Source organism: Eretmochelys imbricata, chromosome 2, assembly GCF_965152235.1.
Source record: "Eretmochelys imbricata isolate rEreImb1 chromosome 2, rEreImb1.hap1, whole genome shotgun sequence".
Classification (NCBI taxonomy): Eukaryota; Metazoa; Chordata; order Testudines; family Cheloniidae; genus Eretmochelys; species Eretmochelys imbricata.
The window spans coordinates 82,662,061-82,682,299 of NC_135573.1; the positions used below are offsets into that span (position 1 = coordinate 82,662,061).

The 20,239-nt window shown below is 42.2% G+C and overlaps 1 protein-coding gene across 2 annotated transcripts in view; it reads left to right on the top strand.

The window, feature by feature from the left end:
- Positions 1-210: 210 nt before the first annotated feature.
- ROCK1 (Rho associated coiled-coil containing protein kinase 1) overlaps positions 211-20,239 on the top strand; it is a 185,600-nt gene continuing 165,571 nt past the window's right edge. Inside the window, exon 1 of one of the 2 annotated variants that reach the window (XM_077810386.1) lies at positions 211-1,230. In XM_077810386.1, the coding sequence (XP_077666512.1) occupies positions 1,138-1,230 (93 nt within the window). In that variant the 5' untranslated portion in view covers positions 211-1,137. The remainder of the gene's footprint in view (positions 1,231-20,239) is intronic. The other variant, XM_077810387.1, reaches the window with a different exon arrangement.

The window sequence follows — 20,239 nt, forward strand, 5'->3', positions numbered from 1 at the left end:
GCTCGCGTACCCTCCAGCGGCGAAAGCGATCGGAGGCACGTGTGCATCCGGCTGGGGGGCGCGCTTCCACCCGTCAGTTCATTTATGCGCGGGCAGGAGATTCGCTTGCGCGTGCTCGGCGGCCGTTCCGTGGTGGGCTTGGGGATAGCGAGCTTCCTCCCCGCCCCGCTCGCTCGCGCGCGCGCTCTTCCGCAGCGCATGCGCGTTTGGTTCCGGCCCTTTCGGTCTGTTTAAACAGGAAGGCGGACATATTTGTGCGAGTCTCCTCCTCGCTCCCGGAGGCAGCCGCGGCCGGATCTTGCTCCGCTTCCTTTTTGCCCTTTCCCTTCCACAGCCTCGCTTGGTCCCTTCCACGGGAGCAGCGGCTTCCTCCGACTGGTCTGTGGGGGAGGGAGATGGGCGAGGAGCCGGGGCTGGAAGTTGCGGCGAGTTGAAGCGCAGCTCCCGGCCGGGGGCTGGAGGCGGGCGGCGAGTCCCTGCGGGGCCGGTGAGGAGGGGCGCGGGGCAGCCGAGGAGGAGCCGCCGCCGGGGGCAGGCAGCGAGGGAGGAAGATGCTGCCGTCGCTCCGCTGAAGCCGCTCGTGCCCGAGGGGTGTCGCCGCGCTCGAGGGGGGGCCTCTCCCCCGGAAGTGGGGGCCAGGGCGGCCTGCGCAGCTGGCACCCCGCTGCCCGGAGCAGCTTGGGCACAGGGCGGGGGCAGCGCCGGTCCCCGCACCCCGCCCCGGGGCTCCATGGAGGGAGTAGCTCCGAGGCGCTGAGGAGTTTCCTGTTTTCATGGTGGTTTTTGCTTCAAAAGAAATTGCTCTTCGGGAGCTGGCGCCGAGCAGCAGCAAGAGGAGGAACCGCTCCGCTGGCTCCGAGGGCGGCCGCCTGGCTGGGGGAATGCGGCTGGCGAGACCGCGGTGGAGCGAGGGAGTCTGCGGGGTTGCGATCGCAGCCTAGAAACGCTTGTGTGTGTGGATAGAAGGGGGCAGCTCTTCCTACCCCACCCTCGGCTCTAAATCTTTTGGGGAGCGCGTGGGACTTTCATTCCCCCTCGCCCCTGACTTCTCTGATCCGGAGGCTACCTAGGAAGCATCGTAGCCTGGTAGCTTACCCTGCTTTGCTCTGGAATAAGGAAAACTCTATTCTCGAAAACATGTCGACAGGCGAAAACTTTGAGGCTCGGTTTGAAAAAATCGATGTGATGTTAAAGGACCCCAAATCTGAAGTGAACTGTGACTGCTTACTGGTAAGTAGCGTGTGCGTGGAGATCCGTCTGCGCCCTGTTTCTGTGAATCTACTACCCTGTAGGACCAAACTCTACACGCCTTGCTTAGTCGCGTCACTTAACTCCTACTTACTTTTGTTTACCTGTGATGAGTGCTGTAGTGTGTGCGTGAATCTGTGAACTATGAGAGACTCTTCAGTACCACTGAAGTATTTGCCTATTCTTCACACCTCCCCCTTACGTTTCCTATACATGTCATGTGTCTTGTGTTCTTTGCTTTCACTATTTTTATAGGGGGCAATGTTAACTTTGTTGTTCAAGGGGATGACAAGTTATTGCCACTTCTAAACCCAGACACTATCCTGCAGATAGTCACTGTCGTGGTGTAAAATTTGTTAGTCTCTAAGGTGCCACAAGTACTCCTTTCTTTTTGAGAAGTGTGAGTCTTATATGCAAGGTATGACCACTTTCAGTAGAGCATCTCAGTGCTATGAATACTTACTGCTCATATACATAGTGTTGTGCAACTACTAACTGTTTTTACCACCTTTACTACAACATTGTGAAAATTAATCTTACAGATGGGGAAGATAGATATGGGGTTAAATGGCTTGCTCAAAACTTCCTAGCAAGCCTGTTGGATTGGTGGGAGGAGAACTGGGGACACTGTTTTCTGTTCCCCTACTTGATCCTGTAGCCCATGCTGCTTCCTCAATTCTTTAGTGTCTTGAGGCATTTCAGCATCTTAATGAGTAGCATGTGCTAAAATGAAAGATAATATCTAGTTCTTGAGATGCTTTTCTAAAATGCTAATGGCTGACATTCATATGAAACTAATGCCTGTGTACTGTTAGTTTCTGATTGCATTGTAATGTAAAGTTGAAATAGACTCAGGTATTGCTGGATGCCTTAATTTTACAGTTGTCAAAAGTAGTAACAATAAGTTACATAAACTAGTAAACCAGTTATGTAAAATTTTCTTCTTGCTGGGGTGAAGTGCCAAGTGAATAAAATAGATTTTTAGTTTTTCAACATTGTCATGGTGAAGGGCAAGTGAAGTAGGTTTTGTACCTGATAAACTTTTGAAAAGCTGTGTTAGGCATACACACAATTGTTCTCGTTTTCATCATCTATTGAGTTACCTTTTCTTGCCTTGGTAAGATTCAACTTCAAATGAAGGCAGAAATTCTTCCTTTCGTTCTACCTGGGCTATGTGGTTCCGAACAGAATGTGCACCTGTATGTAGAACGTGGGTGGTGGAATACAGTGCATTAATCATTTGTAAGATATGCAGAAATTACTACTTAATTATGGAATTCTGATGTTCTAGTATCTTGTATTTTAGCCTACCAGATAAACATCTCATACTGAACAGCAGGGAGTAGGGTATGCAAGCTGATACTGTTTCATGTAATTTCTGAGAAATTCATGCTCTAAAAGATGCAAGGGTCAATTTATTGCTTGCAAGTTGGGGCAATTTGAATATCTGGTTGATGGCTGTACATGCTAACATATTTGAAGTCCTAATGAGTGATAGTATCCTGCATGTAAGGAAACACTACTCTTGATATTCAGAAATTTCTTATTTTTAACAAATTTGATACTCCTACCTAACATAGGGAACTGATAATGATGTACACTGTGAGCTAAGTCTTGGGGTAGCTGTACCTGTGATCTATACCCTATTTTCACCACTGAAAGTCAAATATTTTCCCCATGTTATGTATACAACGTTATCAGGTTTTATCAGTTTAAGTAGCAAATTACTAGCACATCTGCTTGTCCACCTCATAAATCTGACTACAGCCATAACATGGGAGCAGTGACATAGGGATTGCAAGGATGTTGCAACTAGCAGAATTGAGGTGTTTTGGCAGCGCTTACCCCAACATGTCTAGACAGCAAGTATGTCAGGGAACTTGGTTACAAACATTGCTCTAGTTTATAGTGTAGACTGGACCTTATCCATATTTCGTAGCCTTCTTTTGGTTCATCTGCTCTACAGTCTGGAGCCAGAAGTGGGGGACAGTTGTGTTGGAACCAGGTTCCCTGACCTAATTGTAGTGTAGATAGATAGGGCCTATACATAGCTCCATCCCAGGGCTTGACTCTCTCTCTAATATTGGTTTCAGAGTAACAGCCGTGTTAGTCTGTATTCGCAAAAAGAAAAGGAGTACTTGTGGCACCTTAGAGACTAACCAATTTATTTGAGCATGAGCTTTCGTGAGCTACAGCTCACTTCATCAGATGCATCTGATGAAGTGAGCTGTAGCTCACGAAAGCTCATGCTCAAATAAATTGGTTAGTCTCTAAGGTGCCACAAGTACTCCTTTTCTCTTTAATATTGGAGTCTTACTGGACGGATAAGTTGGATTGGATTGGATTCATGTGGGTCATAGTTTTAAACATACGTTCTTTTGATACAAATTTCAGAATGAGATTTACTTCCAACTATTTCTTATCTTTCCCTAGTGGGCACTCGTTTGAAGAGAACAAAAAAATATAGTCCAAAACTTACTTTTGCTGACAGAAAAAAAACATTTCAAATAGTTTCAATATAGTGGACTAATGGTGTAAGTCCTTGGTGTCTTACATATAAAACCAATACTGACTGGATGCTGACGCTCATGCCCCTGCTTTTTAGACACTTTTAGTAAAAGCTTACTGCCAGTGCATTTAAAATCTCTACACTAAATTAAGTTGTCCTAAGAGATTGGGTATGTGTTGGTTCTTGTCCATCTAGCACCACAACTTAATATGCTATTTCTCAGAAACGAAATACATGTTTTCTGGCCTGAGTGGTTTACTCTGTGTGGCATAGCCTTTTCTGTGGCTTAAAAAAAAAAAAGGCATTAAAGAAGTTAGCAATGCATTCTGCAGAAAAACATATTTTACTATTTTTTAAAATAGCATTTGAAGCTGGCTAAACCCTACCTACACTTTTTTTTTGGGAAAAGTTTAATGATTAGACTTCTGTTTAACAAAGGCTAGTCTATAGAGCTAGCACAAACAATGTCTGCTTTACATGCTCCCTGTCTCATTCACATAGGCTTTGGTCAACTTATGTGGGCTGCTTCTGCTACTCGTCACAATGCTTTTAATTTAAAAAAAAGCTTTTAATTTGACTGAATTAATGCTGCTTGTAGTACTGAATATTTTTCTATTCTTAGACTAAGCTGTATCAGCATGCTACAACTGTAATATCTATTGTACGAATATCTTAAATCCCCAAACTCATTTCTATGTACGTAGGTTTAAATGCATCAAACATTTTTTAGGTGCAGGACACTTTTTTTTTTGGGGGGGGGGGTAGTTGTCAGGTGTACTTAGTTTTCCCCTCCCCTTCCCCATTATTCCTTTTCTTGAACCTCTCTTGCCCCTCCCAACTTGATTATTTCATGCCTGTGTTTCCTTGTTATGTAGTTCTGTGTCCATTCAGACTTGTGCACATCATGCACAAGTTTCTCTTTAATCCTGGCTGTGCATGCATTGAGATTTGAAATATTGTGAGAGCATAAGACAAGGAAAACTAATGCAAAGAGAATGGGAAGTGCCAAAGAAGTGAAGGGGTAGTATGAACTGAGGTAGGTGTAAATGAGGGACGTATAACAGAGCCAAGGAAACACATACCCTGGGAAAGGAAAAACATAATCTGGGAGAGAAAAGCTGAACTGGCCAGGAAGAAGAACAAAGTGAACTTGGGGCGAAAAATATAAAGGCAGAAAATAGATACAGAATGATACGAAGAGGAAGAACAAAAGAAATTCACACAGCTTTTTATTAACTACTTAATTTATAACTCTCTTCAGTTAACTTTATTATGTGTTGGCATGGTAGTTCCAAAGCTTTAGTTTCTTTCTTTTTAAAAAGTACATGTCACAGCATCAGGTAACTTCTCAAAATATCAAGCCCTAGGAATCTAATACTGTATGTAATGTTGAAAAGATCAAATAAAACAGCAGAGGGTGTGTTGAACAAGTAGTCAGACACTGTAGGGTGTGCACTAATGAGAGATTGCTGCACACCTCGTGTATTAAACAGGGCCAGAGGCAAAAATAAATGCAAGCTGTCTGTTTCACTAATAACATTAAACAGTTAAAATGTTTGGTTTCAGAGTAACAGCCGTGTTAGTATGTATCCGCAAAAAGAAAAGGAGGACTTGTGGCACCTTAGAGACTAACCAATTTATTTGAGCATGAGCTTTCGTGAGCTACAGCTCACTTCATCGGATGCATACTGTGGAAAGTGTAGAAGATCTTTTATACACACAAAGCATGAAAAAATACCTCCCCCCACCCCATTCTCCTGCTGGCAATAGCTTATCTAAAGTGATCACTCTCCTTATAATGTGTATGATAATCAAGTTGGGCCATTTCCAGCACAAATCCAGGTCCCGTCCTCGTCCTCCCCCCCCCCCCTTTAATATATAATATATATTATATTGCTTATATATTATATATATATATAGCTTATTATTATATTATAATAATAATAAGCTATTACCAGCAGGAGAGTGGGTTGGGGTGGGGTGGGTGAGAGAACGTGGATTTGTGCTGGAATGGCCCAACTTGATTATCATACACATTATAAGGAAAGTGATCACTTTAGATAAGCTATTGCCAGCAGGAGAGTGGGGTGGGGGGAGGTATTTTTTCATGCTTTGTGTGTATAAAAGATCTTCTACACTTTCCACAGCATGCATCCGATGAAGTGAGCTGTAGCTCACGAAAGCTTATGCTCAAATAAATTGGTTAGTCTCTAAGGTGCCACAAGTACTCCTTTTCTTTTTAGATAAAATGTTTGTTCACTGAATATACTTTATCCATTTTTGTATCATTTTTGTATTATTAGTCAGAAAATGGCCCAAATCTTTGTGTTTTAGTACTTTAAAACTTTCTGCAGGAAAACCTTTTGGTCTGAAACGTCTCATGCTTGTTTTTTATTCAAAAGTAACTTTAAATGGTAGTTTGGTAAAATTCCACTTGGTTATTTTTGAATTCAGAGTACAAAAAGTTCTAATTTTTTTCACACCTTAAATATTGTTCAGACATTTGACTAACTCAAACAGCTTAATTTTAAAACTTCAAACTCACTGTAGTCTTAATCCTCAGAAGAAAAGTGCCTCTTGACTTGTTCAGAAAGTTGGCTTAAAAATAACTGTTTGACAATAAGAAAAGGAGTACTTGTGGCACCTTAGAGACTAACCAATTTATTTGAGCATAAGCTTTCGTGAGCTACAGCTCACTTCATCGGATGCATACTGTGGAAAGTATGTATCTGATGAAGTGAGCTGTAGCTCACGAAAGCTTATGCTCAAATAAATTGGTTAGTCTCTAAGGTGCCACAAGTACTCCTTTTCTTTTTGCGAATACAGACTAACACGGCTGTTACTCTGAAACCTGTTTGACAATAGTGTGTACTGCATTATCCACTGCTAATTTAATCTAGCCTCAGAAGAGGTACCAGATTCTGTTGCTTCAAAATATGTGTAAGTGCAGCTTTTGGATTATGGAATACGTTTCCCAGCAATTTGGTGACAATGTGATTTAGACATTATGGTCTTTCTTGGGTATAATGAGATTGGATGTCCCATTAACACAGAAATCAGTAAAGTCATGCTAGTCTGACTTGATTTACCTATTTAACTCTGCATCCTTTCCCCTACCCCCCAAAAAGAGATCCTTTGGCTTTAAAATATTTAGCGATAAGTTTCCTTTGCTATTAGAATATTTTCTGCAAGTTTTAACTGATTACTTCTGGAGATTTAACCCCCACCCAACCCTTTCAACTAGCACCTCTTTGAAATGTTTGCAAGTCTTAGAAAGGAACACTATCCCCCTATCTGTTAAAACACAATCATGTTACATGACATAGTGAAAGACGTACATTGGTCCATGTAAGAGACAACATTTCAAAGTCAGGAAGGGTAAATCATTTAAGATATTGCTATTTGAAACTTAAACATTCTTTATCAATGAAGCCTTTGAAGAGAGAAAATACTGATTGAGAATATCTTAATTGTCAATTTCACAATCCCATTCCTCACTGGCTAATGCCACTCCTGAAAAGTGAAGGGGAAACTCACACATCTAGTAAAATCCTAATGTGAGTGTGCACATGATCCATTTTATAGATTTGACAACTATGTTCTTCAGTTACTCATGGTTAAAAAGGAGTTTTGTGGCAGAGTTGGAAATACACTCATCAATATACTACCCCAAAATTTTATTTACCATGTTACGGTATGTCTTAGACAATTTGGTTAAAATCTTTGCAGTTAGTAGGGCTGCCAAGTGATTAAAAGAAATTAATCGTGATTGATTGTGTGACTAAAAGAATTAATTGATGTTAAACAATAATAGAATACCATTTATTTAAACATTTTTGCATGTTTTCTACAATGTCAAACTTTAGAGCCTACAAGTCCAATCATTCCTACTTCTTGTTCAGCCAATTGCTCAGACAAATAATTTGTTTACATTTGCAGAAGATGTTTCCTGCTTCTTGTTTACAGCGTCACCTGAAAGTGAGAACAGGCATTTGCATGGCACTGTTGTAGCCAGTGTCACAAGATATTTACATGCCACATGCGCTAAAGATTATGTACCTTGATGCTTCAACAACCATTCCAGAGGACGTGTGTCTGTGCTGGTAACAGGTTCTGCTCGCTGATGATCCAAAGCATTGTGGACCGATGCATGTTCATTTTTACAATCTGAATCAGATGCCACCTGCAGAAGTTTGATTTTCTTTTTTGGTGGTTAGCGTTCTGTAGTTTCCGCATTGGAGTGTTGCTCTTTTAAAACTTCTGAAAGCATGTCCCACACCTCATCCCTCTGATTTTGGAAGGCACTTCAGATTCTGAAATCTTGGGTTGAGTGCTGTAGCTAGTTTTAGAATTTTCACATTGTTATCTTTGCATTTTGTCAAATTTGTAGTGAAAGTGTTCTTAAAATGAACAACATATGCTGGGTCATCGTCCAAGACTGCTATAACATTAAATATATGGTAGAATGAGGCTAAAGCAGAGCAGGAGAAAGACAATTCTCCTCCAAGGAGTTCAGTCACAAATTTAATTAATGCATTATTTTTTTAACAAACGCCATCCCCATGGAAGCCTGTCCTCTGGAACGATGGCCAAAGCATGAAGAGGCATATGAATCTTTAGAGCATCTAGCACGTAAATATTTTGCAACGCCAGCTACAACAGCGTCATGCAAACGCCTGGTCTCACTTTCAGGTGACATTGTAAATAAGAAGCAGGCAGCATTACCTTCCGTAAATGTAAACAAATACATTTGTCTTAGCGATTGGCTGAACAAAAGGTAGGACTGAGTGGACTTGTGGGCTCTAAAGTTTTACATTGTTTTGTTTCTGAGTGCAGTTATGGAACAAAAAAAGTCTACATTTGTAAGTGGCACTTTCACGGTTGTTCCATAGTACTTGCATGAGGTGAAATGAAAGATACTATCTTTTGTTTATCATTTTTACAGTGCAAATATTTGTAATAAAAAATATAAAATGAGCACTATACATGTTTTCTGTGATGTAACTAAAATTGATATATTTGAAAATGTAGAAAAACATCCAAAAATATTTTATAAATTTCAATAGGTATTCTCTTGTTTAACAGTGCAGTTAATCACAATTAATTTTTTTTTTTAGTTAATTGGGTGAGTTAACTGCGATTAATTGACAGCCCTAGTAGTTACCTGTAATATCGGGCTAATAACGCTTACCCAAGTGCTTTAAAATAATGTTTTGTACTTCATTCCCTTCTCCATCTGTAGATTTTAATCTCAACTTTAGATGGTGAAACTTTAACCAAGATATTCAGTAACTTGGCTTGGAGGCACTGGCTGTGGAACTTGGTTAAGTGGGTTCTAGATCTAGGTTTGACCTTTACTTGCTAAGGGTTTTTAGCACTTTGCAAAAGTTTGAGGCGCATGTAGGCTGTATGGTTGGCTAATTTAGCTGTTTAATCAAAATGCAGGCCTTTTCGTATGTACAGCCTATGTCGTAAAGCTATGCGGAAGCAGTTATTAGGTTGCTTGGTGCTGATAACACCCATCAATTTAATAATGTGCTGATATAGCTCATACTGTTTCTTCTAAAAGTTTAAACTTTGTTTAGCAACAAAAGAAAAACAATAAGACCCTGGGATGTTTAAAAAATCCTTAATTTAAAAAAATTGGTTTCTGAGTGATGATGTATTTATTTTTCCATTAATAAAACGGAAGCCCTTTCAGGCAAGCAAATAGTTAGACATTATCAATTATCAAATAATGCATATTTCATTAGAACACTAACAATGTCTTCTCAGTAATCTCAAAATATAAACACGTCACGTTTTTTTCCCTCAAAACAGTTACGTGTGAAGTTTAATGAGGTATATGTTGAAAACTAAACCTCTAACTTGTATCTCTGGATTCAATGGATACAGAGTAGAAATTCTTAAACAAACAACCCCTGAGGATTACTTGGGGTACATTTCAATCCCATATTAAAAGTTTTTTGCATGTCAGTGTCTTGCTGTAGGATATTGTAAAGCTAAGGAGAGAGCAGCATGTAGAACCTTACCTTTCATTCCCATGGTATTTGTGGGAAGTATTCTAAAAAGAGTGGCAAAGAGTCCTGTGGCACCTTATAGATTAACAGACGTATTGGAGCATAAGCTTTCGTGGGTGAATAACGAAGTGGGTATTCACCTACGAAAGCTTGTGCTCCAATACGTCTGTTAGTCTATAAGGTGCCACAGGACTCTTAGTCTGGATCTGTAAAAGCGGCAAACACGGCTACCCCTCTAATACTTGACTCTAAAAAGAGTGTATTTAATAAAAATTCTGACCACTTTTTTTTTTAATTCTCTGCTAGACACTTCACTCCATTGATCATCAAGTTCTCTTGTCCTGTATGTGAATGGAAACATACTGAGATGAATCAGTTCCTTTTTCAGACCCAGAGGGTTGTTATGGGTAACTGTTCTTCCTTTTTTGCCCGCAGAGTCACACAAGCTCAGTCCTCTTCGTTATGATGATAAACATTCTACATAAAGCAATAGAGCTGGTGGGACAACATGGGCAGAAATAACAGCAGAATGCAGCCAACACTCATTTAATCAAATGCAAATATCATTGACCCCTAGTGCTCTCGAAGCTTTTCAGAAATCAGCACCCTGATAAAGAGCAGTTGAACTAAAGCTGAAACTTGATCTTACTGAAGCTGAAGGAAGTACTTGGAAGAACTTGCGTACTCTAGCCTTCCCTGTTGTTGTGCACATGTGTGCTTTCATTGTTAATCTGTAATCTTGGGGTTCATTTGGGCTCTTCATGGTTTATAGATGCCCAAAGAGCCTTGGCATAAAAACAGGTTTCAGAGTAGCAGCTGTGTTAGTCTGTATCTGCAAAAAGAAAGAGTACTTGTGGCACCTTAGAGACTAACAAATGTATTTGAGCATAAGCTTTCGTGAGCTACAGCTCACTTCATCGGATGCATGCAGTGGAAAATAGAGTGGGGAGATTTTATATACACAGAGAACATGAAACAATGGGTGTTACCATACCTGATCACTCTTGTTACAGTGTGTATGGTAACACCCATTGTTTCATGTTCTCTGTGTATATAAAATCTCCCCACTGTATTTTCCACTGTGTGCATCCGATGAAGTGAGCTGTAGCTCACGAAAGCTTATGCTCAAATAAATTTGTTAGTCTCTAAAGTGCCACAAGTACTCTTTTTTTTTATGCCCCCCCCCCCCCCAAAAAAAAAAAAAAAACAACAAAAAAACCCACCCATGTCTAATTTACAGTTGGCCAAAAGATGGTATCCTGTGAACCACAGACCTGGCCAAATTGATACATTCATTTTGGACCTGTGGGCTTGATTACTGCGGTACTGCATATTTAAGAATGAAAACACTTCTTTGGAGAGATTTCAACTCATACAAAATGCACCACCTGCCTGCTGTGAACACCATCCTACACTTTGTGCTTGCTCCTAACTGAATACAGAGTACAGTTCAAAGTCTGCCCTGATATTAAAAATTCTTCATGGGATTGGCCCTACCTACTTGAGAGATTGCTCCTTTCTCTACAGTCATGACCTCCCATGACTGATATATGATACAGGAACTATGAAACTGGTTAATCAGTAAGGGGAGGCTGTAAGTACACACAACTTTCAAAGGAACTGGCCCTAAACTATGGAACTCACTCCACAAGACATGAATTACTATGAATATCACTCAAAACTCAATTCAGTTCAGATTTCCCTCTAAAATTTTTGTGTGCATGCACAAATAGAAACTAATCGATCTATTTCTTCAGGCTGGAAAGAAAGAGATGTCTGTTTTAAATTATTTCTGAATAGTTGGGTGGTACTATGATTATTCAAGGGTAATGACCATATAAATACATCAGTAGAAAATGCATCTGACAGATTATAGTTTTATCCAGACTGTGGATTAGGATGAATTTAATTATAAGAATTACATGAGGTCTTCTGTCTTTTGTGTGTGTGGAACATTTGTCATGGATTAAGGTTGCTATATCCTATTAGCTGTGCCATGAAAGTGGCTTTTGGCCCTAAAGAGGGGGGACAGGGGTCAACAACAAATTTCTTGTAGGATTTGTATCTTCTTCATTATGCTGTGTTCCGCAGATTCATTACAATGGCTTGCAGCTTGGTGACAGAGCCGGAACTCTCAATCGCTGACAGTGGAGGAGCATCTTGTCCCTGAAGTTCCCTCCAATTTTTTTTTTAAAATTGGGAGGTTTCTTGAACAAGACCAAGTACTGTAACTATAATTCAGACAGGCAGTCCTCACTACTATCGTAGCATTCGTTCTCCTAAGTACATTTAAGAAATAGCCTTCTTTTGGTCAAGCATTAAAGTCCAGTCCTTAGGAACACTAGCAGTCTCTCTCATGGCAAAGTAGTCTTATCTTCTGAGAGATGCTTGGCAGCTTCATGGCCATGAAAATGCAAGTTAACCAAATTCAGCATATTGGTTATCCTGTGACTATTTTCTGGTAGAAGTCTTTTCCACCTCTTATTGCCTGGGGAAAGATGGAGGATATCCATAACAGACCTTGTCTTGGATATTCTTGTTTCAAGGATGAGCCTGTTTCCCACCTGGGAGGCACACTGATGTGAAAATCCTGTTGTAATAGCTTTATAGACCTTAGCACAAGGGAAAATAGAAAAAAGGGGTATTAGTGCTTACTTGAGAATTTCCTTTATTTATTTATTTTTATTTTATTTTTCAAGTAATAAGGTCCACAGATTCCATCCAGCCTGGAGACAAGTGGATCATCCATGATAGAAATGGAAATTGACAGCCGAAGACTTGGGTTTGTTGTTGTAAGGGGGAACTTGGGTTTGATTAAAAAGGGTGCGGACTGGAGAGAGATCTCATCTTCTGCAAGGAGAGAAATTGTTGTTTGTTCCTCAAAGCATAGTTAACACAATCTGTAACTGAGGCCTGGTCTACGCTACAGAGGTAGGTCGAAGGAAGCTGCCTTAAGTCGACCTGTTAATGTATGTGTTTACACTACTGGTTCCTAAGTCGCCTCTAATGTCGACTTGTGTAATCCACCTCTGTGAGAGGTGTAGCGCTTAATTCGACTTTTTTGGGTGGACTGCGAGGTAGTGCAGATGCAGTGTTGTGTAATTTGACTTAATTGGCCTCCAGGTGGTGTCCCTCAATGCTCATCTGTGACCACTCTGGAGATCGTTCTCAACTCTGCTACACTGCAGCCAGGTACACAGGAAACAACCCCTCCCCTGCTAAAGCCCCAGGAATTTTTGATTTCCCATTTCCTGTTCAGCATTGGGAGCATGCCAGCTTGAGCACAGCTGGTCAAGGAGACTACACTCCCCAAATGCGTTCCAGCCTGATCTGCGCAGCAGGTGGTGAATCTCACTGCTGTGTGGGGAGAAGAGTCTGTGCAGGCAGAGCTCGGATCCGGCAGAAGAAGCACTGACCTCTATGCAAAGATCACTCATGGAATGGGGGAGAAGGGCTACATGAGGGACACACAGCAAGCCATGTGAAAAGAGAAACTTTGCCAAGCGTACCAGAAGGCAAGGGAGGTGAACAGTCATTCTGGTGCTGAACCCCACACATGCCATTTCTACAATGAGCTGCATGTAATGTTCTTGGGAGTGACTGTACCAGTACCCCCACAAGCAACGTGGGCACCTCAGAGGTGTGAGAGTCTAGAGACAACAAGGAGGACGATACAGTGGATGAGGAAGAGGAGGAGAATGGGAGACAGGTGAGCGGTGGATCCGCTCTCCCTGAGAATCAGGAAATGTTTTTAAGCCCTCTGGGTTGCAAGACATCACTGTGGCCCGACCGTGGTGCTGGGGAAGGCACCTCTGGTGAGTATACAATTACAAAGAAAGTCCTCTGAAACTTTAGTTGGCACACACATTTGGTGGTATTGCATGTTTACTGTGAGGAAAAAGTGAGTGCTGTGGCTCTCTGCTTACAAGAGGGTGCTCCAGCTACGCAGACGGTGGCCCCCGGAAAATACTGTTTATGTGGCCTGGGATAGCCTGGGATCCTACATGGATCTCTCTAGGAAACTTTCATGGACGTACTTTGCAATCCTGTGCAGAAGGTTTGTGGGCAGGGCAGTCTTATTTCTTCCACCATGGTAGGATACTTTCCCATGCAACTCCTGAATGAATTTTGCTGTGGTCATTGTGGTACATAGCATAACGGCATAAGGACCGGGTTTATACCCAGATGCTTGAAGCATCTCCTTCCTTTCTGCCTCTGTTACCCTCAGGAGTCTGATATCACATAGGGTCACCTAGGGGAAACTGAGGAAGTTCTCATTAAAAGTGCTCTTACAAGGAAAAAGATCATGTAGACCTTTCCCTCCACCACATTCCAAATTGCCAAGCCACGCAGCCGCTAATATGCCTTTACTGTGCTCTGCATGGGTCGGCAAGTAGTTGAACTGTCCCTGATAGGGGACTGGGGCCCCACAAGTGAGATTCCATGACTTGGGAGTGAAAATGTTCCCCCCCCCCCGCTCTGTTTGTAAACAGCTTCCTGTGGTGCTATAGGGAAGGGCCATTGTTCGACTAGCTACCTGTGCTCCCTACATGAGCCTGCTATAAACTTGATTAAAAGTGTGGTCACCCATGACTCGATGGGTTAGGGGGTGGGCTACTCACCATTGCTGGAACAGCAAAACGGCACAGTGAACAGTTATGGATTCTGATTATGTTATGGCTTGCACCTAATGTAATAAGGGGTTTTTTTTCATGAAAACTGCCTTGCTATGGAAATATTTTCTGCATTTACAATAGCGCCTTTATTTTTTTTTTCCCCCTGACTGACAGCTGGAAATGTCCTTCGGCATGTCATCAACACCTGAAAGCAGGCTTTCGGTGATTAAAAGGAGAACGTGGGAGGACATGTTCACTAAGATAACGAATGCCTTGGGAAGAGTTGACACAGAGCTGAGAGCATGGAGGAATTCACTGCATGGGAAGTTAGATGTGGACATGGAGAGCAAGAAAGCTTCCTATGAGCATGAGTGTGTGGTGCAGGATGAGATGCTTCGGATTCTGAGGGACCAATCAGACATATTAAGGTGTCTGGTTGAACACGGATGTCAGCATGTGCTCCAGTCACTCTTCTGCTTCAGATGGTCCTGTTAACAGAACACGAGAGTCAGGTTCACCGTCAGAACATAGAGATGCTACAACTGAAAGCATGGCTCCTCTGTGGTTCTTTAATGACGAACTAGATTGCTCAGAACAGGTCAAACAAGTGCTACTCCACAGTAGAAAATCTACTTGTAAAACCTGCCTACGAAAGTGGAAGAGATTTACTACATGGTGCACCGCCAAACAACTCACGACAGTGTCGGCATCCCTTCTACTGATACTAGATTACATCCTTGAATTAAAATAATCCGACCTATCCATCAGCTCAACAAAAGTACACCTTGTGGCTATCGCTGCTTTTCACCAAAAAATGCTCACCCAATCACCAGAAGATTTCTCGAGCATCTATCCAGAAGTAAGACTGCCCACACAACCTTGGGACCTAAACTTGGTTTTAAAAGGTCTCGCTCGAAAACTGTTTGAACCTCTGGCTACCTGCTCCCTACTACACCTTTCCATGAAGGTTGCATTTCTAATACCAATCACATCGGCTCGATGCATAAGAGAAATAAAGGCTCTCATGATAGACCTGATAAAGTTACATTAAGGACTCATCCAAAATTCGTCTTTGAGATAGTCTCGTCCTTTCATATAAATCAACCAATACATCTTCCAGCATTCTTTCCCAAACCACATAAGAACACACTTGAAGCTACAGTGCATGCCCTAGACCAGTGGTTCCCAAACTTGTTCCTCTGCTTGTTCAGGGAAAGTCCTGGCCGGGCCAGTTTGTTTATCTGCCGCGTCCGCAGGTTCGGCCGATCACAGCTCCCAGTGGCCACGGTTCGCTACTCCAGGCCCATGGGAGCTGCTGGAAGCGGTGCGGGCTGCAGGACATACTGGCCACCGCTTCCAGCAGCTCCTATTGGCCTGGAGCAGCAAACCGCAGCCAGTTGGAGCTGTGATCGGCCAAACCTGCGGAAGTGTCAGGTAAAGAAACCGTCTCGGTAGGGGCTTTCCCTGCACAAACGGTGGAACAAGTTTGGGAACCACTGCCCTAGACGTTAGACGAGCATTAGCGTTCTATTTGGAGAGAACGAAACCATTTAGAGCTTCACCAAAACTATTCATGTCTATTGCAGAACGGTCCAAAGGAGCCGCTATATCTACGCAGAGGCTCTCAAAATGGAAATCTAGATGTATTCACCTATGCTACCAACTAAAGGGCATACAACTGCCCATGGGGACCAGAACACACTCTACCAGATCAATAACATCGTCAGTAGTATTTTTGCACAATGTCCCTCTTGTAGACATATGTAAAGCTGCCAGTTGGGCCTCCAAATACACCTTTGCTAAACACTACACAATCACATAAGGCCCAGAAGCGCATACACGGATTGGCCTAGCTATGTTATCTTCACTCAACCTATCAACTCCGAAGCCCCTCCCATCTTAAAGAGGGCACTGCTCTACAGTCACCTGGAGTGGAGCACACACAGGGACATGGCTAGAAGAAGAAGAGAAGGTTACTCACCTTGTGCAGTGACTGAGATTCTTCAAGATGTGTGTCCCTGTGGGTGCTCTGCTACTTATACTCCTCCCCTCTACTTTGGAGTTCAAATGGCAGACCTCGGTAGAGAAGGAACTGAGGAGTCCGGGTTGTGTACGTGCTAGATGAAGCGACAATGGTGCTGTGAGGCAGGCACCACACATGCGCGACCTGTACAGACACTGCTACTAAAACACTCTGACCAAAGGTGCAGGGATGCACCAACACCTGGAGTGGAGCACCCACAGGGACACTCATTTTGAAGAACCTCAGTTACTGCACAGGGTGAGTAACCTTCTCATCTTCAATGGTCTGACACTGAAAAAAAGGGTCCTAAAAAAGTAGAAATTAGGTCAAATTACAAAGGATGAATATGAACAACACAAACACTTAGGGACAAAATTAGAAAGTCCAAGGCGCACAAGTAGATTAAATGTGTAGAGTCAGAAGGGGAAACAGTAAAATGTATTATAGTTACGTTAGAAGCAAGAGGAAGACCAAGGACAGGGTAGGCCCATTACTCAGTAAAGGAGAAAAGACCATAACAGAAACTGTGGAAATGGCAAAAGTGCTACATGACCCCCTCCCCCTCCAAAAAGTTTATTAGCGATTAGATGTCTTCTCTGGCGTTCACTGTGTTAAATGAGGTAAGATTAGAGGCTAAAATAGGGAAAGGACAAGTTAGATGTCTTCAAGTTATCAAGGCCTTATGAAATGCATCCTAGAATACTCAAGGGATTGATTGAGGAGATATCTGAGCCATTAGCTATTATCTTTGAAAACTCAGTAGACAGGCAAGATTCCAGAGGATTGGAAGATGGCAAATATAGTGCTCCTCTATAAAAAGGGGATTAAGGACAATCTGGTAAATTAGACCCAGACATCTTAACTTCAGTACCCAGAAACATAATGCAGCAAATAATTAAGCAATCAATTTGCAAATACCTAGAAGATAATATGGTGATAAGTAACGGTCAGCATGGATTTGTCAAGAACAAATCCTGTCAAACCAACCTAATAGCTTTCTTTGACAGGGTAACTAACAAGCCTTGTGGATAGGGGGGAAGTGGTAGATATGGTATGTCTTGACTTTAGTAAAGCTTTTGATACAACCTAGATCAGTGCTCTTCACTATTTTTGAAGTGGGGGCCAAAAACCTTCAATGTGAGAGCCACATCAACTACTAAATTAACACATTGCTTACTAATCAGTGATGTAATGTTACAGAGCCCCTTGTGTAACTAAAAGTTAAAGTCTATTTGTACAGTAAAACAGTACTCTTTTTTATAAAATAACCAGGAAAATATATGGAATTAAAAAGGCACCTATGCAAATAAACTTTAAGAGCAGAATAATGCAAAACTTAGTTTAACAACTGGATGAGCAAAAATGTGCCTGTTCCACCTTGACTTTGTTCTTGCAGTATTTGTAATGTCATTGCAATTCTGGTAAGATAGTCCAAATGTTCATTGGTCAATTTGTTCCTGTTTTCTTTTCACCTCTGTGGCAGGTTCAGGGTGCAGGAGGAGGCTCAGGGCTGGGGCAGAGGGTTGGGATGCGGATGGGGGGAGGGTGGTGTGGATGAGGGCTCTGGCTGCGGGTGCAGGCTCTGAAGTGGGGCTGGGGATGAGGTGTTTGGCGTGCAGGCAGTCTACCCCGGGGCTGGAGCCAGAGGACTTCTCCCCCTCCCCCCAGCCCCCTAAGTGCCAGCAGCAGCTAGCTCCGGGGAAGGGGTGTGCATCTCTCTCTCTGCTAGCAAGCAGCCCTGCAAGCCCTAACTTGCTCCCCTCCCCAGTTCCTGCCCTCCCACTACCTCTCTCCTCTCAAGGTTCCTGCTGCATGGCCCTTTAGAGCTTCTGCGCTGCTATTTATAGCCTGCTGCACAGCTTAGAGGGAATTTAGCGAGCCACACTTAGGATTGATGAGAGCCGCCACTCGCTCCAGGCCTTGCAATGAAGAACACCGACCTAGATGTAGCTACTGTAAGGTGGATGCATAACTGGTTGGAAAACCATTCGCAGAGAGTAGTTATCAGTGGTTCCCAGACAAGCTGGAAGGACATGTCAAGAGGGGTCTTGCAGGAATCAGTTCTGGGTTGGGTTCTGTTCAATATCTTCAATTATTTAGATAATGGCATAGAGAGTACGCTTATAAAGTTTGCAGACAATACCAAGCTGGGAGAGGTTGCAAGTGTTTTGGAGAATTGGATTAAAATTCAAAATGATCTGGACAAACTGGAGGAAATGGTCTGAAGTAAATAGGATGAAATTCAGTAAGGGCAAATGCAAAGTACTCCATTTAGGAAGGAACAATCAGTTGCATACATACAAAATGGGAAATGACTGCCTGGGAAGGAGTACTGTGGAAAGTGATCTGGGAGTTATAATATCACAAGCTAAGTATGTAACAGTGTAACACTTGCATAAAAAGTAAGCATCATTCTGGGATGAATTAGCAGGAGTGTTGCAAGCAAGGCATGAGAACTAATTCTTTTGCTCTGCTCCGCACTGAGAAGGCCTCAGCTGGAGTATTGTGTCCAATTCTGGATGCCAGATTTTAGGAAAGATGTCTACAAATTGCAGAAGGTCCAGAGGAGAGCAACAAATATGATTAAAGGTCTAGAAAACATGATCTCTGAGGGAAGATTGAAAAAGCTGGGTTTGCATAGAAGAAAAGACTGAGGGGGGACAAGTACAAAAGGTTGTTACAAGAAGGAGGCAGAAAAATTGTGCTTGTTAACTTCTGAGTATAGGACAAGAAGCAGTGGGATTAAATTGCAGCAAAGGAGGGTTTAGGTTGGACATGAGGAAAAACTTCCTGTCAGGGTAGATAAGCTCTGGAACAAATTGCTTAGGGAGGTTGTGGAATCTCCATCACTGGAGATTTTTAAGAAAAGATTAGCAAACATTTGTCAGGAATGGTTTGGTTATTATATTGTTATGATTTGAGTGCAGGGGACTGGACTAGATGAAGAATCCTCAAGAGGTCAAGTCCCACACTTCTGATTCTAGTATTTTGTTCTTGCAGAAGTGTCCCTCAGCATGGAAGAGGAATGCCTTCTCTTTCCCATTCACCTGTGTATTTGGTTATGCCTTTCTCCTGTTTTTTTCACATCACCAAAATGGTTCAGAAAATAGAACTAGACAGGTATCTATAATCCTGTGATAATATCATATCTGGTGCCTCAGACCACAGCTCCATATGCTCGTATGGATGGCAACATGCAAACTTTGGACACAATCTAGGTTTTAAACAGTTTCTTTCACGGGAACCCACTCACTCATCCTGACCTTCACAGGTTTGATTTTAGTTTGGAACCTGAGTGAGCTCTTGTGGATACTTCAGAGAACAGGTGGATTTTCTGTTAATCCTAAAACCTTCCATAACCACAGCATATGAGAATATGGGCCTCTTCTACCTGGAAATAGACATCAGTCTAAATCAGTTTTTAGCATCTGTTGGACAGCCACAGAACTTTGTGTTCTTGGCCTCCATAAGGGATTAAGCCTCTGTTACTGAAAGGTTCTGCTGACTTTTGAATTTTATTAATCCAAGTTTTCTGCTGACATCTCCTGTTTCTGCATTGCTATTGCACAGGAGAATCACTATGGAATAGTAACACTTCAGCCTGGTTCTTCAGATCCTTTTCATGCCTTATTTGTAAAATAATCCTCCTTGTATTTGTCTGTTTTTCTTTCTTGTAGGGTTGTGTTTCCTAGTAGTTGAAGTGGGTTGGGAATTTTGACAGTTAAATAACCTTATTTATTTTTCCTGGAAAATAGGTTCTGTTTTAATAATTGAACCTACAAATTTAGCCCGTGCACTCAACTGTAAAAAGTTGAATGTTCAT